This window comes from Manis pentadactyla, chromosome 19 (assembly GCF_030020395.1).
Source record: "Manis pentadactyla isolate mManPen7 chromosome 19, mManPen7.hap1, whole genome shotgun sequence".
Classification (NCBI taxonomy): domain Eukaryota; kingdom Metazoa; phylum Chordata; class Mammalia; order Pholidota; family Manidae; genus Manis; species Manis pentadactyla.
This window is the reverse complement of record NC_080037.1, coordinates 18,115,718-18,143,292: the sequence shown is the minus strand read 5'-3', so window position 1 is coordinate 18,143,292 and position 27,575 is coordinate 18,115,718. Positions and strand designations below refer to the sequence as shown.

Below are 27,575 nucleotides of genomic sequence, written 5' to 3'. Positions count from 1 at the left end.
ACCATTATGATGTATTCTGACAATTTGCAAAACTTTTTTTTAAGTGATATTGTTATTTATAATAAAAAAAATATCTATTTGGTCTGGGTGCCTGTTTACAGCACCTGCAAAACTTTTTTAACTGTAGAAGTTTTCAACGAGGATGAAATGAAATGTACAATCTTGCATTCTGCCTGCTGATGGGAGTATATTTTGTACAGCCTTTTTGGCAAGTATTTGGCGGCATACAAATAACTATCCTTTATAGAGAAATTACCATATGTTAAACATTGTGCTACACCCATTAAAAACATCTGATAGCTAACATTTATACAATGCAATCCACGTGTCAAGTGCTGTTCTGTGTGCTCTAGATACACGTGGATCCATTTAAACCTCCTAGCTATCCTAAGAGGTAGGCAGTCATCCCCTTATTCCCATTTTACCTACAGGGAATCAGAAAAACACAGATGTTATTTGATTTGTTCAAGATTACAGAGCTAAAAAGTGTTAAAGTTGGAATACTATATCACTTAATATCTTTAATATTCTTCTGAATATTCTTCTCCCACGCTACAGGCTAAGATGTTAAAGAAAGATCCAGGACACATAACTTCCCCAAAGTCACAGGGAGGGTGGGTAGCAGACATTTGTATCAATGTCTGGTTGACTTCAAAGTCCAAGACTGTATATGTAACACTTTAAGAGCTTTTGACCCAGTTGTTCCATTTTGAGGGATTTATCCTGCCTTCGCTGTTAAGAATTCCTCCAAAGATTTACATATGGACTTTTTAAAAAATTAATCGAATTATGACAGGAAAAGTTCAATGCCCAGAAAATAAGGGGAGACCAAGACAAAATGAGATTGGGAGGGAGGCAACAGAAAGCAACTGAAGGATTCGGAGGACGTGAGAGCTGGTTGGTTGCTCTGTGGGATGAATTCACCGTAGGGATAGGGAAAAGTAAAAGTACAACAGTTGCTCAGGTAAAAGGTGATACTGGTTTAACTTGGGCAGCAGATGCAGGGAGAGAGAGATTAATTTAACAAATAGTTTTGAAAATGGATTAATAAATGGGTATGAAGTATGAAGAAAATGTGAAAAGTTGAGAAAAATTCTCAAGCTTGATTAACTGGGGGGGTTGGGGGGAAGTGTGATTTATTGATATTGGGACTGCAGGAGAAGCAGGAGCTCAGGTTTGGATATGGTAAATTTAAATATTATGAGATGTCTGTTGGGAATGTCAGTTTTTCCAAATGCCGGTTGATTATACACTTTTGGTGGTAGCGTACATTAAATTCATTTAACCCCTAATAACCTTATCAGTTGGAAAAATGCAATTAATGTATAATTTTGGCAGTTGGAAATTGACAAATCCTATATGACAGATTCTGTTTCTTCTCGGCTGTTTAAGATGATCTAATACATAAGAGCAGGAGCTGAGTGGGATGGGGAAGGAAGGATAGCACTCAGTCTGGTAAAATACAAAATACTTAATGAGGGGGAGAGGAGAAGTTGCTTATTATAGAAATAAGGTAAGTTTGGCATCATTTCTGAGTGCCCGTTTGAAAATGGGGACAGAGAATTTTTGACAAACTACTTTTTTTTTTTCCCAGCCTGCTTAGCTTCAGTGTGCAGCCTGGGAAAAGGTGAACTGTGGGCTTTAATCAGATTGGTTTTTATTAGGTGGGTAAAATAGGGAAGCAGGAAGTGACAGATAAAAGATTTTTAAAAATTTGTTGCTTATTTGAGCTATAGACTGTAAGGAATCTAAAACAGGACCTAGAGGCTTGAAGGGTTTGACAAAGAGATACATGTTGGAAAAATAATTAAGGCTACTCTAAAATCCGTATTAATTTTCAAGTTGTAAGATTCTTTGACAGAGGAAAAGACACTTTTCCTATCATACTTGTTGATGCATTTTACTTTTTTTGGTCAAAGGTTTCAGTTTGACTTTCCATTTAAATGTGTTGCAACATTTCATGAAACTGAAAACTTCTGTCTTACTACGTGCACATCATTTGAGTAGGACACGTGTGTGATGTGTATGTACCTGGGTCCTTCTGCGTGCCATGCTGCACCGTGAGAAATTGATTCACTGGTTTGCCAGTCAAACTGTTGCTGCTCTCACCCTCCTCTGCCTTGACATAATTAGGTTTAATCAACAATTTTACAATAAATAACGGTGCTGTGAACTCGGGCTAGTCCCAAAGAGTAAATTTTTGCCTGGTGAAATAAGTAAGCTGGTTTTGTATACATGCACAGGACTCTTAAATGATGCCTACAGAGTATTTATTTGCAATAGCCACTTTTGACCTAATCTTTTGGGGCTAGAAAGAATGTCAACCTTGTAATAAAACTATCCATAAGAGCTCATGAACATTATAGAATTATCCTTTTCATCCTAAGTGGATACAGCCTTCCATCTTATTAGATGGTTCTTGTATTTAATTGCACAAAACACATAAATACGTAATGTTTGGGGAACAAAACTTTGAAGAATGTTTTTATAAAAAACATTTAAATAAAACTTTGAAAATTTATTTAAAGTCAAAGCAAAAAGAAAATTAGTAAGATCTACTCCCCAAAGGAATCACCTTTACCTGTGAAGGTGTTGACATTGACCAACTCTGAACTGGCAGAGGGCATGCGGGGTGCTCCGGGGTCATCCTCACTGTAGGCTCGCAGAATGTACTTCTCTATTACGCCTCTAACCACAACAGGTTCATCCCAGGTCACCTCGAGGCTATATCCGTTTATGCTGTGAACTCTTGAGGGAGTTGGCACACTTTGTGGAGCTGTGAAAGGATGAAAGAGAAAATAGAGAAAATGGCAGTTCTGAGAAGACTATTGCCCCTATTCTTCACTTTTAATGGCCGCAGTAAATCAGACTCAACCATTAGCATAAATACAATTTATTAGAGTTGTAACTTTTCAGCATTGATTTAATATGACTGCACGTCTTGAGCCATTCAGTTTAAGCGATATTTCAGAGCCATCAAAACTCCATCGACATAACGTTCTTTCAAGTCTAGTCCAGGTTTTCCAAAAACATTTAATGTATCTGACATGTTTTAAACATCACTCATAAAGAAGGAGGTGGATGGTAGGCAGATAACAAGTTTAAACAATATAATGATGTACCCCTTTGAAGCAGGATAATTAGACTGTTATTATACATAGTGGTCTGACACTTTTATATCTTCAACATATTAGCCAAAAAATATCGCAAATGTGATTGTATTGCACCTGAATGTCTGATCTCATTTTCTAGATTCAATTGTTTCTCAAATTAATTTTTAAAAAAGCAATGTTCTACCAGATATGATATACAGGATACATTCTTAATGGAATTTGGGGAGTAGAGGATCTGGTGCCCTTGAGATTATACAAAATGATTTTCAGACCCATTTTCTTAAGAGTATTGCAAAAACAGTAACAGAAAATGAGGAAATTTTAAGGAACTGCTATACCTCACTTAAAGGCCAGGTGCCCTAATTTTAAAAATCTATAACCTTTAACTATTTATTAGATCTTTCTACGGTTCTGATCAGGAAAAACTTCATCACAGCTGACTGCACTGGGGACACTGAGAAAAAGCCTAAGGAACTCCTTGTCAGGGTGACAGATGAAAGACCCGTGCTAACTACTCGTGGACGCCTGAGCCCTGCCAGTGAAGATCACTCTGGTTTGCCCACATCAAATATCTTCCTTCTCTGACTCTCTCATTCAGACCAGTAAAACAGGATGGTTTTGAAGGAAACAAAGTCAACCTAAAGAATAGGAGGAGGCACAGAAGTGGAGAGACACTGCCTTCCTTAGGCACCATGGGCGCCTGTAGAAAACACACAGGCCGCACAATCAGGCTGCAAGCAAAGGGACAATGGGAAGGATGGTGATTTTATTAGTTCTGAAATGTGGTACCAGGCAAAGTACAGTACGGTCTAACAGATGGCCTTCTCATAAGGGACAGAGCAAAACTGACTCAAAAATAATTAAATAGTGCAATTATTCTCCAACCCTTGGGAGCATGTAGCTGCTCAGTGTTGTGGTCAGATTGTAAATATGAATTTATGGTGTAAGACTTTGTGGTCAGATCATTGCTATAAATTCAGAGCTCTATTTGCATCCTTCCTCGGTCAAAATGGGGACTATTAAGCTGCATAAGCATGCACTTTCTAGACTCCTACTTATGTTGTTAAATGAGACTGAAAGCAGACTTTATAGTGTATTTGTTAATAAAGTGTAGGGGTAAAGGACATGCCATAACAAATTAATATTTTATATCAGAGCTTTCTCCAAGAGCTGAAGTTGAAAAGGATTTTAAGAGATCATTCAGTTCATTGTCTTGTCTATAAATAGATGATAACTTAAATCATCCTGGAAAAGTGTCAAGTTGTCTTCTGGAAAATATTCAGGCAGAGAGATTTGAAAACTATTCTTAGTAGCCCATCTCAGTATTTAATTATCTTTTAAATTAAGAAGATTCCTTAAAAGATGCCTGGGTTAGTAACCCATGACTAATAATAAGTACGAGAGAATATCTTGATGAAAAACACATCTGTAGACAAATTGTGATTGGCTAAAGACAAAATCTCTTCAAGAGACACAACTGGCAATCATATGGAAATGTATCTGACTTCCTGACAAATATTTGGCCCCAAATGATAGAAGGCTGCTGTGTCAAAATTCAGAACTTTGCATGATGAATACCTTCCTGTGATGGTATTCAGAAGTACAAAGTACTTATAAGTCATTTATTTGCCTGGTATAGCACAGAGAAGACAAGTAGTGACTCTATAGCACCTTACTATGCTGATGGACAGTGACTGTACCTGGGGTATGTGGTGGGGACTTGATAATATGGGTGAATGCAGTATAACTGCAATGTTGCTCATGTGAAACCTTCATAAGATTGTACATCAATGATACCTTAAGAATAAATAAATAAATAAATCAGTTGCCTGATATTAGCTCTAATATATTCAATCTCCTAGCTGTTTCCCCTCCAACTCAAAAAAATTAAGCCAATCATCAATTTCCTTCCTGGGAGAGTCATTCTGAGATCCTAATAGTCAACACCATGGCAAACATCTGCCGCAATGTGATAAAAAACACATGTGCTTTCAACCAGGGTGCAGATTTCACACGTGGTTTGTCTGAGACAGCGGCAGGAAGGGGCCACCCCACCTACTGGCTAATCCTGACATTAGCTTCTTGGGGTCTGTGCAGTCTGTACAGGTGCTCTGTCCTTTAGACACATTGCTGTAGATTCAGGCCTATTAAATCCTCAGGAAAACTTGAACTCCCTTCCTGCATTTGAAGAGAAAAGAATCAAGCCTGAGCAAATACTTATTAAATAGTTGCAAAACAAAAGCTCTTCTCTGCTAAGCATTTTAACCATTGAGAGATACATGTGCGAACCACGGCGTGCTCTGTCACAAGAGTATAACCATGCGACCTGCTTCAACCTATCAGTCTTCCCTTTTCTTTACATACAGACATGCAGACAAAAATATGTGTGTGTGTGTGCATACATATTTTAGAATAAACAATATTTACCTGCTGCTGTTGTTCGTCCCCGGCTCCAGTCACTATATACAGAGCCTCCTTCATGGGAGCCTATCACTCGATACAGGTATTCTTAAGTGGAAATAAGAAGTAGAAAGATTAAAATATTATTCAAATAGACTAGTGGTGGGCTGGCAAGGAGGAAAGAGGGTCTGAGGAGGAGATGTGTAACATTTCATTTACAGCACTTCCATGTTACCTGTAAAAGGCTGGAGCCCAGTCTCGTAAACACTCCGCTCTTTTCCCTGGTACACCAGGATGGAGTCATTTCCCCTGCAGTTAACAGCACTGTCAGTTGATAGGCATCCATCCAGATTGACTCTGACAGCGCTGCTGGACACAGATGCCACGTTAACGACAGTACCCCGTGCAAATGTAACATCCTTCATGCAACCACCGAAACCTAGCAAATAGTAAGGAATTAATATCACATAAAAGGCTGTGTCGTTAATTACCAATCATTTTTGTCCTCTGCAGTAGTGTTTTGATGAGGAGGGGAGGTGGGGCTGCTTTAGATACTAGTTGTAAACTTTCCAGTCTCCCTTGGGAAATGCTTTATGCCTCCTCCTGCTTTTCATCAGGCAAATTGGTCACAGGGAAATATTTATATTTATGGTATTCTAAAAAAAAAAAAAGCTGATAATTATAATTCAGATGAATTATATTCAACTGAAAGTCTTTATTATATGTCTTCAGGCCCACATTTTCTCATTCTGTTTATTCTCATAAAATAACATTTAGGCGATCACATGTTATGGTAGGGGGTTACACCCACATGTCCCTCAATTCTGGAAAACTAAGTCACCTATGTAGGTCAGTGTTTAAGTGCCAAAAAATAATATTTAAAATAGCATGATTATCCAACGTGTTCACTGGGGGGAAAAATGCGCTTTGAGGATATTATGCAGGCTAGCAGGAGGAGAACACAGCTTCACAGTATACTAGAATCCAGACACATTGCCATGAATGCCTTAGTAATCATTTCAGAGATAGAGAAGTGAGCCCTAGTGAAATCAGCACGCCACAGCACCAGGGCTGGGCTCTGGCATCTCACTGAGTTCCACACTCTTGAATATACAAAGTGGTCACCAGTTGTACATTCATGTTAGCATGACAAGGACCAATTTCAGCTTTGGGAATGGCGATGTCAAGAGGTTTTAAGGACCATGTATTCTACACAAGTTGACTTTAGAATGACCACAGTACAGTACAGTTCTGTGAAGTTTAACAGAGAATGTGAAAGAAATAGGTTGGAAGGTACGCCCTGCTTTTTTTCTGTTAGAGAACCATAGGGCATTCAGTCAGCCAGGGAAGAGCACTTGCTTTGAATTACATGCTATTTGGGGTACACTGAGATCAGCTCAGTGAGGTTTGGCAGTACTCTGCTCAGAAAACTGCACAAAATTGTCAAAGAAGGGACAAACAGACTAAGTTTGAGATTGCTGTAGCACACACACGCTTTCTGAACAAAACATTGTCAAGCTGGAAAGGCCCCAAACACATGATTAGCTCTTTTCAAGATGAAAGCACATCAGCAGGAAATGGAAATAAACACAATGAAACGCTTAACAGTAAAATAAGCTAATAGTAACAATGACCATATTGTTCTCTTCAGCATTTATAAGATGTCTTATTATGTCTTCTAACACATGAAGTTGCAGCCTATTTCCTTTTAAATGTCTCTGCTATTATTCACATTCCTTTAGGCCCAACTGATCAATACTGTTGGTCTATCTTGAACACACAGTAGACACTCAATACATTGGGTGAACTGAATTGAAAGCAATGAAGCTCAATATAAAAGCATCTGCTTGAAAATTCTGAAGCGAAGAAATCTAATTTCTTTACCAGCAGTAAATTTCTCATGGCACGTAGCTGAGTTACCTGACTTCTCTTTACTCCAGTTTCCCTACCAACAGAAAATACAAATGGTAGAAATGCAGCTTAGGCAAACATCTAAGTGCCATTATAAGAGAAGTCCCATTTTTCCTTAAGGGGTATAGAGTTTCAGTTTTGCAAAGCACTAAGTTCTGGAGATGGATGGTGGTGATGGTCGCACAACAATGTGAACGTACTAAATATCACTGAACTGCATGCTTAAAAAGGGTTAAAACGGTAACTTATGTATATTTCAAAGTCTAAAACATTTTTAAAAAGAAATATCTTCAAAATTAGTTCATGAAATGGAATTTTAAATTTGGGAAAGGCCACAGAGGTAGTCTTCCTTCATTTGGGAGATAGAGAAAAAGGCCCAGAGAGTCATAGAATGAGATTTCCAAGCTCTAAACCTCTTCAGGAAGCAGGACTCTGGGTTTAGGCCTGGGAGGTGCAGATGTCTGAGCTCTGGTGTGGGATCCTCTCTGAGCTGTCCTAGGGCAGCCACTGAGTTCTGCCAAATGACATTGGCACAATTTTTTCAACTCTGTACCACTGTAAATATTCCCCAATTACCTTCAAAATTTGAATGGGGTGTGAGGATAAGAAGAGGGAAAGGGGCCTGTCTGTGGGAGGAGTAGAGATGCATTCTTTTCTTGCCCTGTGAGAATCAAAAAAGACTCTCTTTCCCATCCCCACCCCCAGGCCTCCAAATAACTAAAAGGTTATAACCAGAACTCTAGGTTGACAGATCAAAGAGACAGTAGCGCTCCTGGACAAGCAGTCCTACACTGGGACACTTGAGTTGAAAGGAAGGCTGGCTTTTGACCCCCACTCTGCCCTGCCCACTCAAAGCCTGGGGCGAAGCATAACCTTTGACACAATATGCCACAGCCCAGTCATTCCCAACTGAAGGTTGGAAACTGTCCCTAGTGATAGTTCCAAGCTAGACACCCGTGATCTGAGCTGGTCATCTTCAGCAATTATATTGTCCAGCTCTTCCAAACAGCAGAGGAAAATTAATTTGCATTTGATTCAAAGGAACATTACAACATTAATGAATAAGAAAAAATAGCACTAATATGACCACAAAATAGCCTCTGAAAAAAAGGTGCTAATTGAGAAGTACAGAAAGATTTTTAAAGCTGTTGATAATGGATTGAAAAAAGTAAAGTCAGTAAACATGATTAATTTTAATTAAAATTAAAGTACATGTAGCACCTCTATATTGTGTCTATTCTCCTGATCACTTTATTCTCATGTGCAAAACATGCAGTTACTTATATAAATCAGTATCATTCAAAGCATCCAAGTCAGAATCTTAGGAGATAGGGTCATAAAACCTATGTTTTAAATAAACTTTCCGGGTGATCTCAGTGTATCTTGAATAGTAATAACAATAGCTAATTTTACTAAGTTCTTACTATGTTCCAGTTACTATGCTTTAAGTTTATCAGCAGTTTGAGAACCACTGATAGGGATGATACTGCAATGATAAAAATTTAGAATTAACTCTTAATAAAATGTGTTTAGTCAAAATTTAGATTAAATTATTCCCCTTGAGTGTATGCTGATGTTTTGAACTTATGTTATTATTATTTTATCATTTCAGTTTTAGCCATGTTTCTAGGTTGTCATAGTAATAATGGGTTTTGGTGTACATTTAAAATATAATGCTCAGTATGTACAGGGTTTTTCCTAGTTGTAAACAGGATCAAGTAATCTTGCTCATACAAAGGGCTTTAAAGATCTTTCAAATATCAGAAACCTGAAAACGAGGAGAAGCCCGGGTATGAATATAATATTTTTAGCTGCTGTTACAACTTAAGTGCCTTGAAAATGTCATTACTGTCTTACACCCCAGATATTCATTAACTCCTTACTAGTACCCTTCTAAAAGTCTCCTTAGAGCCTGCCATATATTTTCTATTCAAAGGCATTTAAATCTTTATGTACTTACCAAATAGGCAAAGACTGCTTCATGGAAATTTTAACCATTCACAGTGCATAGATTTTGAAATATGTGGAGAACATTTTTCTGCACTACAGCATGCTTGTTCACAAGCTGTAAGTTTTTTGTGCTTTCCATTTTATACAGGAGAAACACTGGACAGTGCCCATAAGAGAGAACGCTCAATTCTAATAAGGAGAATGGTCTTTGAAACCTTGCTGCCTGAGACAGACAGGCTTGTTAGCTCCTTGCTAGTCACATGACCTTGGGCAACTTATGTCCCTCTCTGCTCTTCAGTTTTCTCATCTGTAAAATAGGGTTGTGAATAGTAACACCAAACTCATGGGCCTTTTATAAAGAACTGACCCACTGATTCACATGTAAAGCTCTCAGAAACAGGTCCAACACACAGTACATACTCAGATAGTGTTAGTCCCTTTTGATGAGTAATTTCCCTGTAATGTTCAAACTTACACTGTAAATTAAACACTTGCTTTAGTTATAAGCCATGCACTCATGTGCTTTTCCTTTCATTGATGGTTCTTAATAATAAATGATATACAGATTTTTCACAAATATATTCAAAATTCAAGTAAACTCACCCTTTATTGTGCTTTGCTATTGAAATGCATGGAGACAATTAGCATTTATGTCAGAAACAAACCCCAGCGACTTAACAGTGAAAAGCTGAAAGCTTTTCCTCTAAGATCAGGAACAAGACAAGGATGCCCACTCTCACCACTTTTATTCAACATAGTACTGGAGGTCCTAGCCATGGCAATCAGACAACACAAAGAAATAAAAGGCATCCAGATTGGTAGGAAGAAGACTGTCACTGTTTGCAGATGACATGATATTGTACATAAAAAAACCTAAAGAATCCACCCCAAAACTACTAGAATAACTGAATTCAGCAAAGTTGCAGATACAAAATTAATACACAGAAATCTGTTGTATTCCTATATACTAATGATGAACTAGCAGAAAGAGAAATCAGGAAAACAATTCCATTTACAATTGTGTCAAAAAGAATAAAATACCTAGGAATAAACCTAACCAAGGAGGTCAAAGACCTGTATCCTGAAAACTGCAAGCCACTCATGAGAGAACTTAGAGAAGACACCAATAAATGGAAACACATCCCATGCTCATGGGTAGTAAGAATTAATATTGTCAAAATGGCCATCCTGCCTAAAGCAATCTACAGATTCAATGCAATCCCTATCAAAATACCTACAGCGTTCCTCAACGAACTGGAACAAATACTTCTAAAATTCATATGGAACCACAAAAGACCCCAAATAGCCAAAGCAATCCTGAGAAAGAAGAACAAAGATGGGAGGGATTTTGCTCCCTAAATTCAAGCTCTACTACAAAGCCACAGTAATCAAAACAATTTAGTACTGGCACAAAAACAGAACCATAGATCAATGGAACAGGATAGAGAGCCTAGACATAAACCTGCACATATATGGCCAATTAATATACAATAAATGAGTCCTGGACATACAATGGGGAAATGACAGTCTCTTCAATAACTTGTGTTGGCAAAACTGAACAGCTACATGTAAGAGAATGAAACAGGATAATTGTCTAACTCCATATGCAAAAGTAAACTCAAAATGGATCTAAGACCTCAATATAAGTCATGAAACCATAAAACTCTTATAAGAAAACATAGGCAAAATCTCTTGAATATAAACATGAGCAATTTTTTCCTGAACACATCTCCTCAGGCAAGGGAAATAAAAGCAAAAATGAACAAGTGGGACTACATCAAACTAAAAAGCTTCTGTACAGCATAGGACACCATCATCAGAACAAAAAGGGAGTATAGGAAAATATATTTGTAAATAATTTATCTGATAAGGGCTTATTTTAACATGCAAAATATGTAAAGAGCTCACATGCATCAATACTCAAAAAAACAAATAATCTAATTAAAAAACGGGGGGAGGATCTGAACAGAACTTTCTTGAAAGAAGAAATTCATATGGCCAACAGGCACATGAAAAGATGCTCCACATTGCTAATTACCAGGGAAATGCAAATTAAAACCACAATGAGATATCACCTCATACCAGTTAGGATGGCCAACATCCAGAAGACCAGAAACAACAAATTCTGGAAAGGATGCAGAGAAAGGGGAACCCTCCTACATTGTTGGTGGGAAAGTAAACTAGTTCAACCATTGTGGAAAGCAATATGGAGGTTCCTCAAAAAACTAAAAATAAAAATACTATTTGACCCAGTAATTCTACTCCTAGGAATATACCAGAAGAAAACAAGATCCCAGATTCAAAAAGACATATGCACCCCTATGTTTATTGCAGCACTATTTACAATAGCCAAGATATGGAAACAGCCTAAGTGTCCGTCAGTAGATGAATAGATAAAGAAGAGGTGGCATGTATACACAATGGAATATTATTCAGCCCATAAAAAGAAAACAAAACCTATGTTTTGCAGCAACATGGATGGAGCTAGAGGGTATTATGCTCAGTGAACTTAGCCAGGTGGAGAAAGACAAGTACCAAATGATATCACTCATTTGTGGAGTGTAACAATGAAGCAAAACTGAAGGAACAAAACAGCAGCAAACTCACAGACTCCAAGAAGGGACTAGTGGTTACCAAAGGGAAGGAGTTGGTTAGGATGGGTGGGAAGGGAGGGAGAATGGGATCAAGGGGCACTATAATTAGCACACACAATATAGGTATGTCACAGGGAAGGCAGTATAGCATGGAGAAGACAAGTCATGACTCTATAGCATCTTACTAAACTGATGGACAATGAATGCAATGGGGTGGAGGGGACTTGACAATATGGGTGAATGTTGAAAGTACAATGTTGCTCATGTGAAAACTTCATAAAATTGTATATCAATGATACCTTAATTAAAAAAAAACAGTGACTTTAATGCCATTTTTCCTAGTTGTGCATCCCTATTCCTACCTAATTTATTTTTTATCTTTACATATAGATAATGGTTGTATTCAATAGAACCAGAAGCACATGTGTTTTCGAGGAAAATAAATGAGGAAATATATATATATTTTATTTATTTATAATATTATTTTATATTATTAATCATAATAATTATTACAATTATACTGATTATACTTATATTTGCTGAAGACATGTTAGAAAATATATATTCATTACAAATCGGTATGAGGGAACACCCTTAAGGGCAACATATAAAACTATTTGAAGTATTCTTTGATATTTTTAGAGCTTCAGATGCATCCAAGAAGGAGTGAGAGGGTATTGCTTTCAAGCTGATTCTATTGCTCTATCTTGAAACACAGAACCCTCCCCAACCTGGTAGCACCAGGGCTACACTGATTTGTGTAATTCTCCATATGCAGTTTACCTTGTTCCAAACTCAGGTGTTTATAAGAATCCTGCAGCCTCTGTGGGGCTCCTCCCACATACACAGGGGAATTCACCATCAATAGCTGGGCTCTGGGCTCTGACACACGCTCCATCAGTTCATTCATGCTGGCCGATAGGACGGAATTCTCCTTTTTAATAGTCACTTTATTCCATTCTCCATCACAATAGGACAGGCCCAGCCAAAGATCCACTTGTGTGAAAGTAAGGTTGGTATTTAGCCGGAAGCTCAATATTCCACTCTTCAGTTCCATCTGCATTTCATATTAAGAAAGAAAATAGGTATATAAAAAGGCTGCAGAATGTCAGTTTAGGAAAGAGCAGAAGGTCAGTTTCTTGAAGAAAAGCAACAAATTTCCCTGAAAGCCCTCTATAAAAATGTTCTTCTTTATTCTAAGCAGAACTGGAGCAACGCATAATAGAGTACTTTGCCAGCTTATAATTGACATGAAGAATATTGTATTGAGTCAAACAAATGCATACCCGGTAATGATTATACTATGCGATGCAATATTATGTAGGCAAAAACTTTTCTGTGTGCAAAGTAGAAGATTAAACCCTAGCATTAAGCGACTGAATGATGAGAATAGAACAATTTGAACTATGACTCTATTTTTATTTGAGATTTTAGAAAATGAGAAAATGCTATTTCATGTATCAATTTAATTTGGGGGAAAAATATGACAAGACAATAAGAAAATGAAATGTCAAGGCTGATTAAGTTTATTTTAACTGGCTGGTAAACTCAATTTCAAGTTTCTAAGATATTTTGATTCAATATCTCAGTTTTATTATTCTAAACCTCTAACTAACGTAATTGCTTGTATGTGCATTCTTTTAGATTAAGGTGCCATTTTCTAATACGAACATATTTTACTCAAATTTTCATGGTAAAAGAAATGCCTCTAAACGTTTGCTTTCAAAATGTTACATGATAATTGTTTTACCTTCTCTGTTTTTATTTTGTTAGAAGTCAAACCAGCAACCACAGAATACTTAAAATTTTGAGACCAACCATGTCAAATGAAACAAAACCAGATAAAAATGATTACTTTTTCTATGTAAATATCATCTTTGTGATGTACATCAGGGAATGAGTCATTTGTTTATCTAACCATTCATTCAATAATTATTGAGTCCCCTACTGTTTCGTAAACTTGCTGCCATAAGATAAACACTGTTCCCAATCTCACTAAGAGCAGACAAACATGTAGGGTGACCCTATAACTGAGATGGGTTTGGGGTACAATTAAAGCAGAGAAAGGATATACCTTTTGCTCTCTGGTAATTGGGAAAAGTTTAAGGTCAGGTTTTGGAAGTACACAAGATTTTTGGAGCACCCTCTGACAAGGAGATCAGCATGTTCAATGGCATTAGATTCAGAAAAATTCCTAAATTAGGTAAAACAGAGGATACATATAGGGGTGGGGGTGAGTTAGAAAGAGTCCTGCCAGGAATGTAGAAGCAAGATTTTGAAGGATTTTTGAGAGCTATGGAAAAAAGTTCATCTTTCCCTTGTCTGTTTGTTACCAAAGCTATATTCTTTCATGGAGTATCTTGCACTAAAAGTTCACCTTCTGGTCATAAAAATTAGGTACTGAAAACAAAAGATGGACTGGAATTGGAGAAACTAAGTGAATCCGTGCATTTTTGAGAAAAAAAAGATAAGAACCATTAAAATAAATATAACAATGACAAAGGTGGTGAAAACTTCATCTAAGAAGTATTTTTAAAAGCAATCAGCAGGACCTGGTAAACAGTTGAATGAGTTAGATGAATGGACAGTAAATAAAGGACTCCCATCCTCTTTCTTGTTGCGTGTGATTTATTGCGTGTCGCTTAGTGACCTCAGTAAGAGAAAATGAGAGCTGGAAAGATATGGGGTTGTATTTTGATATTTAAGATTTTTAGCAGTGATAATCTTCTGGGTCAAACAAGTTCCAGGGGAGAACCATATTTATGTGTGGAAAGCATTAGAAAGAAAGACTGGGTATTACTGTTGGGGAGAAACACTGAATTCGCTAATTTTAAATACTCAAATTTGAAATTCTTATGAAACATCCAGAAGAAAAATTTTTGAGGCAGTTGAACATAAAGACAGGCCAGTAAAATGGAAGAAGGTCATGACAAAATACATACGAAGAGTCTTCAGCAAGACCGATGTACTATGCAGAAGGTAAAGTAGATGTAGTTCTTTAAGGTGACAATGATCTTGGAGAAGCCAGAAGGATTTAATACAAATCAAGAGCAACCAGCAATTTGGAAAGTCAGCAGGGAAGAATATTTTAAGATGTAGTAAAAAAAAAAGGATGACAGAGAAAGATCAAATATAGTTATGGACTAAAAATTATCTAGTAGGGTAGGAGATATGGGCATTATTGGCAACTTTAGAAAATTGTTTTGCAGTGGAATATGGCAGATGCAGGAACCAAATGTCACTCATTTTGAGAAATGAAGTATAATGAGGAAGTAGAAATAGCCGGACTAATGACTTTCAGTGCAATTGATTACAAAGGGAAAGGAATTACAATAGAAACGTTTTCAAAATCAAAATGGAAAAATTTTCAGATGAATGAAGCTCAACCTCTTGTATGTTGAGGGAAAAGAGCTGATGGAGAGGGAACATTTGAATTTACAAAGAGGGGATAATTTGCAGCACAAGCTCTTGCAGGAGAAGGGGCGAGTCTAGAGTAAAGGTAAAATACCAACTTTGGCTGGAAGCAATTGTACTTGTTCTGCCGAGTCAGGAGAGAATGAAATCAGGCTTGGCTCATAGATAGTAAAGTTTGTAGGTAGAGAATTTGGAGGTTGAAGAAATTATGTTTGTTTCTATTAAGAGAGTGGCTGACTATCTGCAGATATTCGGGTTGCAGTGTTTTCCAGGTCCTAAAATTCTTTTTCTTTCACTTTCCACATTAATTCTTTGAGCAAATCCTATAAACAATAAATATTGTTGAATGAAGGAATTAGAAATCTCGAAATTCAGCACATCACTAGTCTTAGTCCCTGTATTAGTTTTCCTATAGTGTTAGTAATCTGGCTATTGAAACTGAAATGCTAGGCGGCTAAAGAGGTTGATCCAGGATTGTAAAGTTGATACAAGTTCAGGGCATTGGCAGAAAAATGTTTGAGAAGCTATATTATGGTGCCTAAGGTAGGGCGCATGAAAGTTAATTGAAAGAGGGCTAATAGCCAATTGTCTCAATGCCTCAGTGACCTCAGTAAGATAAAATGAGAGCTGGAAGGATATGGGGTTATATTTTGAGATTTAAGATTTTTAGCAGTGATAATCTTCCGGGTCGAACAAGTTCCATGGGAGAACCATATTTATTGAAGCTACTCAGGATAACAGGAAGAGTTCTTTTTGTGAGAAGCTTAAGTCCTCAGATATGGAAGATGAGAATGTAAGTCCCATGAAGGTCTGCTTCCTTTATAGATGTATTGAAAGTGCATCTAAGAAAAGAAAGTCTCACACATAGTAGGCACATATATATTTGTCCACATGTTTTTTTCTTTAAGATTTATTTCATCAAGCTTAAAGGTAGCATTATTATTTAATCTAGTTGAAAAGTATTATATTTCCAAAGCCAATGAATGGGGAAGATGGAGGGCTGAAGGGAGTGCACAGCAATAATATATGAGCCTTGACAGAGCCTGGGTCCCCCGCCAGAGGAAAGACCAAATGATGAATAACTTTGAAGCCTCTACAGAAGTTATGCACATATAGATTATTAAAGAATATCTAGAAAGGGTCACCACAGCATGAATTCATTTACATGTTCACTCATTCATTCATCCAATAATGTTTACTGAGTACTGAATAAGTATGAAGAGTTAAGCACTGAGGCAGAAACGTAAAAGCAATTACATTTGCCTACTGAATTTAGAGAAATATATATAAAAATGTTCAGAGTAACCTTATTCACCATAGCAAAAACATGGAAACAATGTGTCATTGATAAGAGAAATATATTACACAGCTATGAAAATGTATACACCTACATGAAGAATATGAGTGGGTCAGAAACAATGCCAAGTTCGAAAACAATTGCCTAAAGATATAGTATGACTTTTATAAATTTCAAAAACAATAAATTTTAGAAATTCATTCTTGGTATTCAAACTATAACACACATGCAAGGGGATAATAAACACGAAATTCTGATTACATATTACCTCTGAAGAGAGATAGGGAAGTAGAATAGGAGAGACACTATGGATAAATGCAAAAAATTGACAGTATTTTAGTTCTTGGGTTGGATGGCAGTTTTATAAATATTCATTGTACTATTATGTTTTATTTAATGTGTATGTACCTATGTGCACTATAAAGTATATATATATATATTATATGCATTCTTTTGAACTGTTATATCAAAATATAATTGAAGGAAGTAATATTTTTCATATAATGGGAAAATACATGGGATTTTCTTAGTTAATTTCTTAACCTGTTTTATTAAAATTACAACTCACAGTAATAATGGTCACTTAAAATATCATTATAATCCTAAAAGACACAATATTTTGTAGGACTCCAAAACTAAAAATGACTTGAAGAAGAAAATGAAAGCAAAAGTAAATTTGAAAAGAACCCCTACTTTAGCAAAATGTTACCACGTGACTCATTTATTTTAAAGTTGGGTCTTATATTTAAAGTAAATTTAATTAAGTTAATTAACATACAGCAAGAAAATCAGGTCCATCTTTGTTGTAAATGAAAAGCAGCAACCCATTTAATCGGTCAGTTCTGAATTTAAGGGAAATCTCAAAGTCCAGTCCACCATGAAACACATATGGATGAAGTTCCAGGAACCCTTTCAAGAAAAGAATATGTACATATTGGCATGTGAAAAACAGTATTGGCAATATTCTAAGGGCGTAATAGGCTCTAGGACATACACTGTCATTGAGTAAATCTCTCACAAACGAAGATGCAAACTAATATTAAGAAATTCCCCTTGTAGTGGTAAAAAAATGGCAGCACGAATTTGACATACCTTTTAAGCAGAAGCGATTTACTCTCTAAATCATGGATATGATTAAGACTATGACTATTTTATACCAGTATTTGCAATAAGCAGATACACTAAGAAAAATGTAGAATAATAACAGTGATGAGAAAAGAGCAATGAAAAAATACATAAATTATAATGTTAGTTAGCTTTCTGTTCTGAAGGTAGTTTAAGCAAGTTAATAACTGACTTAGTTACAAATGTAGGAGGCAGAGTTGGGCTTTTATTTGAAGAAGAAGTCATGTCCATGAAGCTACAATGTCCCCTCTCACCACTTGCCCTGGGTGACTTCCAGGAGGTATGCCAGGGACACCACCCCTCAACTTTGCTGCAGGCCTTGGAGCGATCAATGGCAGTGATCTTGGCTATAAGCTCCAGCTCTTCCTTAATGGCACAATTACCCCAGTACATAACTCAGATTTTACTGTTAGAATATTGTCCATCTGTGTAATGGAATAACCTGATAAAGGAACTCCTTTGAAACATCCTTCTAAGTAGAACTGTATTCTAAGTAAAACAATTGACTTACAAATGGACACAGAAGTCCCATATGCAAACTGAGAATACTGTCAGCTACCAGAGATCTGATGCCTGAATATATGTTTATGAGTCTTACATATTCAGGCTTTGAGAATATATTGATGTGCATGATGGCATAACTAGGTAATTCTATGTTACTAGGTTCATACAGGGTCAAAGAAATTGAACAGGGGAGATTAAATTATGCTCAAAATAGAATATACATGCTAAGCCACCACTGGTATCTATTTTAGGACCTTACCTGTTCCTAGGAACTGGACTCCCTCTTGTAATGAACTGGGACATCCCTCCCAGTTGTTATACACGTTGGTTTGCTCTTCAGAGCTCTGCCAAACCAGAGGCTCCCAAATAACAAAGGGATTGTATTGCTTCATAAAATACACATCCTTGAGACAGCCCACAAAACCCTTTTGGATTATATCTGCAAGAGTTGACAGATATCAAGAAATATGTATTTCAAATGATTTTTTTCAAGCAATTGATTTTATGTGCCATTAAAATCAAAGGGCAAAAACTCCTTTTACCTATTTACTGCAAACCTTAATGATTCATATAAACACCACACCGTCGGCCATGGTGAGTGATAACAATTACTATGTTTAGCCCTGCTTCAGACCCATCACATCTGCAGAAACAGATGCCTATGCAAAAACCTTAGTTTTACAGTACTAGCAAGAATACGGCCTTGTGAACTAACAAGGTTATTTCATCTTCCACTAGACTTAAAAAGAAAAACTCTGTAGGAAGTTTAAAGGTAAGATTTGAAGGAAGTGTTTCTACCCAATCTGTAGTTTGTAGTTTAGTTTCCTAATCACTAGGAACCAGTCTGTTATACAAGCTGATCAATAATTTGATTTAATTTTTAGTAATTAGTACAATGTTGAGGTCTATTTTGAACTCCCAAGACCAACTAGATGCAGAGTTTATGAATATAGCAAATAGGGTGGTAATAGGGAGCTGGGAAAGAAAGAAAATCAGCAAATAAGAGAATGGGAGAGAGACAGATATGAAAAAGTAGAGAGGGAGAGAAGGAACCCGAAGCTGAGGTCATATTTCATACAACCAAGTCTTTACCAATCAGTGTAAAGCTCAGTTTTCAGATTTTGATTTCATGACTTAGTTCTAGGGCAGGTATTCACCAGCAGTCAAAGTTTTACAAGGTAAATTTATATGCACAATGTCAAATTATTTATTCAAAATGGAGATATGACCACTACAGGAGAACACTTGGTACCAGGGAATGCTTTTCTCCTGGCCTGGATATGCCATAGCCAACATGTGTGCTTGATGGGCAAAGGATTAGGACAAAGGTGCACTGCGCAGGTGTGTGCGTGGGTATGTCTGTGTCTGTGTGCGTGTGTGTGTTTATGTCTTTGAGGGACTTCTCTGCCAGTCCAAAGTAGTTGTATGAAAACTCTCAACACTAGAGATATTTCTGAGTAGGCAACTATGATCACACTTGAGTATTTAAATAATCTCTCTCCAAAATTCACTGAAAACTTTTTATTTCTTTTGATCTACTTCACCATGATTCCCTGAACACCACCCCTCATGAACAATGTATTCTTATCTTGGTTCTAGCTTATTTGTAATATTTATATAGTTACATTTTGCTTCCTGGGAGAGACCTGGGAGACAGCGTATGCTCCTATGAGGACTTGGAAACAGCCCTGGAACCACCAGTAGTGCATTTTGAAGGGTGATTTTATTTTTTTCTCCTTAAAATTAATTTGACTCATGTTAGTTTTTATTAATTTCATTTGAGTCAGTTTTGTCCTCATGCCCTAAAAATATACACATTATTTTGTCTATGTCTCAATTATAACACATAACATTTGGTTGGAATTATCCGTTTATATATCTGTACCCTCTATTGTGGCAAAGACCACATTTTATTCATTTATGGGTATCTAGGGATTGGTTTAATGCCTATCACATAGTCAGTACTCAAGGAATGTTCTGAATCAAGCTCATAGTTTTCCACTTCTGTGTTGTTTTATATTAGATTTAAAATCTTAGAAAAACTGATGTATAACCCTAAAATAACACACCTTTGACTTAAACGAGTATAATTCATTTCAGCAAAAGTATAAAGAACTCCCTTTATAAATCAAGAACTGGGCACTAGGAATAATGCAATCCATGGTTCCTTTAGAAAAGAACTAAAGGAATTTTTGATATAGTGATATAGGAAGTACAGCATCAGATAGAAAATTAAATTATTATTGATATTTTAAAATAATTTTTTTGTATTGCAAATTGATTCAATTCTAAATTTTGGTGACAACGTATCAATTCTTTACCTTCACCAAACTCACCGGGATCCTTCCTGAGGATGGAATATCCCTGGGGCAGCCCTCCCACAAACACCCCTGTGCTCTCTCCAATGATCGTGCTGCCATTCAGGGCGGCCGAGGCACCTGTGGAAAAGGCGATGAGAATTCCAGCTTTAGCAGGCTAACCTAGGTTCTGCTACATGAAAAAATGGTCACGCCCTTCACTGGGCTTCTGGAGGCCACTCTTTCTTGGTTCTCCTCTGTTTCTTGTCTTCACTGGCCTCATCACATCTTGACTCTGGAATGACCCAGACCGCCTCTCCTCTCAGATCTTTTCCTTTCCCCACCTACACAGATGTCTTAAGTCCTCTAGAGGGATGAGTAGAGGATCGGGCACCTGCACAACCTACCAGGGCCAAAGGCCAGAAGGGGTCTGGGTCTCTGATTATCTTGCATAATAACGCAAGTCTCATGTTAAGTTGTCTAACTCCATCCTTCTTTGGGAGGAGGGGAATATTTTTTTTTTCTCAGAGCCCAAACCACTCTAATTAGCCCTACTCACATCTGGTCCCTTGGCTTTAAAAGCCACCCTTAGTTGACAACTCCCAAATTGTATTCTTCCCTGAACTCAGACATATATCCAGAAGCCTGATTGATATTTCCACCCGGATGCCTCACAGATATGTAAGACTTACCACATTCACACTCTGAACTCTGACAGTCTCCCTCCAAATTCCCAAATCTACTTCTCCCACCACCTTGCCCACCTTCGGTACAGCCGCTACGTTTTTCCCGTTGCCCAGGCCCCAAACCCAATAGTCGTGCTCTGCACTAGGTACTAGCAAACTCTTTCTATAAAAGGTCAGGTAGTGTACATTTCAGGCTTTGTAGACCCTACAGTCTCAGATAGTCATAGACAATACATAACAAATGGGTAAAGCTGTGCTCCAATAAAACTTTACAAAAATAGGCAAGAGCTGGATTTGGCCCACGGGTGGGAGCGTGCCAATCCCTGCTCTACCTCAATCAAATCCTGTTAACTTAGTATTTACAATACATCCACAATTACTTCCCTGGCTCAAGAAACTATCTCCTGCCTGAATTATGTTAGAATTATTACAGAAACTTATAAAGTGGTCTCCATGCTTCAACTGTTGTCCCTCTTAAAATGTATTATCAAAACAGCAGCCAGAGAGTTCCTTTTAAAGAAGGAGGTCCTATCAGGTCACTCTTCTTTCAAAATCCTCCAACAGCCTCCCTCTTTCCAAGTAAAAGCTCACAAGGCCCTATACAATACAGCCCTATGGCATCTCTGATCTCAGCCTACTGCTTGCTTGCCCCTGCACCTCCTCTTTCCCACACTGGCATCCTTGGTCCCTGGTGTACCACATATGGCATATGTTTCTACCTCAGGGCCCTGGCACCTGCTGTTCCCTCTGCTTGACACAGTCTTCTGGATAGTTTCCTGTTTTACCCTTCTACTCCCTTTATGGGTCTGCTCAAATGTCACCTTATCAGACAGACCTTCTCTAATAGTCTTACATAAAGCCAAAATATCTCCTCCCCAATACACACACAGCTTTCCTGCTTATCATGTTTATCATTCCTAGAATGCACCACTAGTGGATATTTGTTCAGTATTTATTTACTCTGTCTCCTGTTACTCTCCCTCCTATAGTATAAATACTGCTCTTTGTGTCCAGAGTTCCTAGACCAATACCTGGCTCATGGCAGGGGCTCGTTAAAAAAAATTCCATATATCTTAAATGGATTAATAAAAGCCTGTACTATCATACAGGTACTGTAATGTTTTACAATTACATGAGGATCATAGATGGGGCATGATGGAAAGAATACTATACTTAGAATCACAGAGACAGGACATGCTGCCTGCCAATTTTGTAAACTAGGAAAAGTTATTTGCTTATTTTGAGCCTCAGTTTCTCATCTCTAAAATGCATGTAATAACTACTTTATTTGTGTCTGGAGGTCAAAGCAATATGAGGGATCGTAAGGTAAGGCACTTGCAAGTTGTAAAGAACTATAAAACATGTAAAATTGTTCCTGATGACTTTGTTCTTGTTTTTGCTTTACTGAAATCCTGCATAGATAGGAAAATGGTTGCTAGACTTCATTATTTTAGGAGCACCCCAAAGGCAAATTCAACATCTATTTAGATGAAAGTGAGTAGAGGTAAAGGTGAAAGAAGAGATATACAAATATAAACAACAGAAAAGTATGGCAACATCAGCATATCAAAAAAGCCATTTATGTATATCAGGGAAGTGCTCACCTGTGAACTGCCCATCAAGTGTGATTTGGCCGAAAGCCTGATGCCTGATAGCAATTATTTCATGCCATTCACCGTCGCTATAGCGTTTACTATCATCATTGGTTGTGGTAACTTCCACTGAAGACCCCTAAAAGGAAGGAGTGAATTAATGAATGAATATATGTTTATTTAAATGAATATTGAGGACCAATTTACAAATTTCAACACAGACCTGATGCAAGCATACATTCGTTTCAAGCAGAACTTAAAGTTGATGTCTAACGTCATTCCAGCTCTGCTGTGATGCACTTCTACAAACACCACAGTGCTCAAATCTGAAAAAAAACCTCCTCTTTGGTATAGGAATCGCTTACAAATACACTTGTATTTTGAGTCCCTACACTTATCAGAAAAGTAATGGAGTTTTTATTTTACAATGTTAGATTTTAATTTTTTTGTCAGAAATAAGAAACAAAAATTTAAAACTAATAAAATTACCATTCAATCAATGCTGTTCTAAAGATAAGGAAATGTTGGCAAAGTTAGTTTCTAGTATCTCCATTACATTACTAATAACAAGAAGGAATGAGATTCACATTAAATATTGGTCACTTATTAATACATTAAAAATAAGTGTTGTTAAACTTAACACTGAGTGCTTAGTAGTCTGAAACTCCAGCATTTATACTAAGTATATGTGGTCTATTACCCACATAATAGTATCATACTTAAAAATGAATTCCTAAATGGGCAGGACTAGAAAATGGCAGAAATCAAGAATAGAGATTACCAAAAAAAGACAGTGAGGGAGGGTAAAAAACAGAGAAAGAGAAGCAGACAAGAAACCATCCATCTTAACACTTTATAGCCAAGTGAGCACGTTTTCAGTATATCCTGGTTGGTACCAATGGCATACATTTTAGTGTTAGTTAGCAAGCTAGACTAAGAAAAAGACATTCCAACTTTGTCACCATCATCTTAAACTACTTTACTATTAAAGAAAAAACAACCACTGAAAAAAGAAAAAGAAAGAAAGAAAAAAATAACTAGAAAATTATTTTAAACCTTCTAAATGAAAATACATTTCCTTCTTTCTTTTTTAATAAAGTCAGTTTCCTTAACAACAATTCACTTCAATCCAATGAAAAGTTTTAAAAACCAAAAATAAGATTGAGCAAAATATTACAAAATATTTTTGTAATTGCTTAGAACATTTCACCAAATTCTACTGATTTTGGTATAATATTCTTTAAAAAGAGCAAACTAATTTACCTAATGTAATACGGCAAAGTTTAAGTCACAGAAATGCAATGTTAATCATTCCGTCTTCAGTGAAACATTTCTGTTTGTATTTCCATAAAAGAGCTTCAGCAGTATTACAACATGTCTGTTCTACATGTTTAATTGGCTCCTGTCAGGCCTCATACAGAGCATGACAATGTGTATGACACACAGAATTTCAAAGTAACAAAAAAACAGTTTTTAATTTCCCATGAGTATGACTGGGTAGCTTCTCATGTGGACAATATCCCAACTTTTACAACTCGATCAGCTCAAAAGATGACCACTTGGTAAGTCCATTTTCCAGTCCTTGAATTTGTGTAGGTTGACTTGCTTTGTATCTCTTTTCTCTACATACTGTTTTATTTTCTTCAAACCTATTTCAACATTTTAATATTTTACAAACACGCATTTCATTATCGTAGTTTAATAATTAAAACCAGAACTGGTGTCGTGCCCAATTAATGTGCCCTGGTAGCATGCCCATTAGTTTTTCCATTAGTGAATTCAACAATACTAATGGGATTACTAGCATGGGATGCTAATTGGGCGTGACATAAGAAACTGGCTTACTTCTTAGCATACCCTTGCTAATGATGAAATTAATGAGCATTTTATTAAATGCTGTCTCATCAAAGTGTACTTAGTTAGCGTTAAAATTGTTACAAACGATGCTGCATTCCAAAGATCAGGTGTCTGAGTAAGTGGTCCTTCATATTATGTTTGGCAACAATCTGAAGTATTAGTAGTTCTCTACATCAGAAATCACATTTATGGGAAACAAATTCCGGTATAGAACATACAGCTTCAGTAGGCCAAATTTGCTTTGTACTTAGAGAAGCTTAGCATATTATTCTTTGATGATCATTTTAAGATTATTGCCCCCAACAAATGTTAAGAGAATAATTCTGTGATCAATTCTGGTGTCATGTCATTCATTTGTTCTTTCCATTGGGAAAACATCAGACATGTTAAATAGATACTATTCAGAATTGTTGAAAGCTTTTACTTTCACTGCTTCCTTCTAAGTGATATCAGAATGGAATCTGAATTTCCTGTAACTGTCACTGAACATAACACATTTAAATGATAACCATGAGTCATTGTTGGTTAACAAAATAAGAGCAGATCAAGTGCATCCAAACCAAAATTAATCAGATAAGGAATGGGAAGATTATAGTTGCTACAGAATTAACAGCAACAAAAAAAATACAGCAATTAAAAATTGGAGTAACTTTACTTTGACACTTCCGTTATGATTTTTTTTGAAGTATCATTGATATACAATCTCATATTGGTTTCAAATGTACAATACAGTGGTTCAACAGTTACCTATATTATTAAATCCTCATCCCCTCTAATGCAGTTACTATCTAGCAACATAGACAGATGTTACAGAATCAATGACTGTATTCTCCATGCTGTACTTCCATACCCATGACCAACTTACATTGTGATTGCGAATTATTGTGCCCTTTTGTATTCCTCACCCATCCCTACTCTGCCTTGGTAACCACTAGTCACTTCTCAGTGTCTACAAATCTACTGCTGTTTTGTTCATTCTGCTTGCTTTGTTTTTAAATTTATAAATAAGTGAAATTGTATGGCATTTGTCTTTCTCCACCTGGCTTGTTTCACTGAGCATAATACCCTCTAGATCAATCTATGTTGTTGCAAATGGCAAGATTTCTTTTTGTTTTATGGCTAAAGAATAGTCCATAGTGTGTATATGTACCACATATTATTTATCCATTCATCTGTTGATGGATACTTATGTTGTTTCCATATCTTGGCTATTGTAAATAATGCAGTGATAAACATTGAGGTGCATATATCTTTTCAATCAGAGATTTTGTTTTCTTCAGGTAAATTCCTAGAAGTAGAATTACTGGATTGAATGGTGTTTCTATTTTTAGCTTTCTGAGGAAACTCCATATTGCTTTCCACAATGTTTACACCAATTTACATTCCCACCAACACTGTAGGAGGGTTCCCATTTCTCCACATCCTCACCAGTATCTTTTATTTCTTGTCCTTTGGATAGTGGCCATTGTAACTGGTGTGAAGTGACATCTCATGTGGTTTTGATTTGCATTTCTTCTTTGGAGAAATATCTGTTCAGATCCTCTGCCCATTTTTTAACCAGGTTATTTGTTTTTTAGGTGTTGAGGCATGTGAGTTATTTATATAATTTGGATGTTAAATCCTTATCAGATGAGCCATTTATGAATATATTCTCCCATACAGTAGGATGACTTTTTGTTTTGCTGATGGTGTTCTTTGCTTTTTAGTTTGATGTAGTCCCACTTCCTCATTTTTTATTTTGTTTCCCTTGCCCAAGGAGATGTCTCCAGGAAAAAAATTGCTCATGCTTATATTCAAGAGATTTTTGCCTATGTTTCTTCTAAGAGTTTTGTGGGTTCATGACTTACATTCAGGGCTTTGATCCATTTAGAGTTTACTTTTGGGTATGGAGTTAGACAATAATCCAGTTTCATACTCTCACATGTAACTGTCCAGTTTTCCAAACACCAGTTATTAAAGAGACTGTCATTTCCCCATTGTATATTCATGGCTCCTTTATTGTGTATTAAGTGATGATAATACATGCATGTTGTATCTGGGCTCTTTATTCTGTTTCATTGTTCTATGGGTCTGTTCTTGTGCCAGTACCAAACTGTTTTGATCACTGTAGCTTTGTAGTAGAGCTTGAAGTCAGGGAGTGTAATCCTCCCAGCTTTGTTCTTTCTCAGGATTGCTTTGGCTCTTTGGGGTCTTTTGTGGTACCATGTGAATTTTAGAACTATCTGTTCTAGTTCATTGAAAAATGCTGTTGATTTTTTTATAGGGATCCATTGAATCTGTAAATTGCTTTAGACAGGATGGCCATTTGGACAGTATTAATTCTTTCTATCCATGAGCATGGGATAGACTTCCCTTTATTGGTGTTTCTTTAATTTCTCTCATGAGTGTCTTGTAGTTTTCAGGGCATAGGTCTTTGACCTCCTTGTTTAGGTTTATTCCTAGGTATTTTATTCTTTTTGATGCAATTGTAAATGGAATTGTTTTCCTGATTTCTCTTTCTGCTAGTTCATCATTAGTATATAGGAATGCAACAAATTTCTGTGTATTAATTTTGTGCCTGGTGATTTTGCTGAATCTAGTTATTAGTTCTTATAGTTTTTTGGTGGCATCTTTAGAGATTTCTATGTATAATATTATGTCATCTACAAATAGTGACAGTTTAATTTCTCCTTACCAATTTGGATGCCTTTTATCTCTTTGTTTTGTCTGATTGCTATGGCTAGCACTTCCAGTACTATGTTGAATAAAAGTGGTGAGAATGGGCATCCTTGTCTTGTTTCTGATCTTAGAGGAAAAGCTTTCAGCTTTTTGCTATTAAGTATGATGTTGGCTGTA

At 36.6% G+C, this 27,575-nt stretch overlaps 1 protein-coding gene across 1 annotated transcript in view; it reads right to left on the bottom strand.

Annotated features, from left to right (window-relative positions):
- Positions 1-27,575, bottom strand: part of USH2A (usherin) — a 722,977-nt gene that overhangs the window by 394,137 nt on the left and 301,265 nt on the right. The window contains exons 22-29 of the mRNA XM_036931704.2: positions 22,896-23,022; positions 20,645-20,746; positions 18,568-18,747; positions 17,458-17,588; positions 12,752-13,025; positions 5,749-5,952; positions 5,541-5,621; positions 2,582-2,776 (exon numbers count right to left, since the gene is read on the bottom strand). Of these exons, the coding sequence (XP_036787599.2) occupies positions 2,582-2,776; positions 5,541-5,621; positions 5,749-5,952; positions 12,752-13,025; positions 17,458-17,588; positions 18,568-18,747; positions 20,645-20,746; positions 22,896-23,022 (1,294 nt within the window). The remainder of the gene's footprint in view (positions 1-2,581; positions 2,777-5,540; positions 5,622-5,748; positions 5,953-12,751; positions 13,026-17,457; positions 17,589-18,567; positions 18,748-20,644; positions 20,747-22,895; positions 23,023-27,575) is intronic.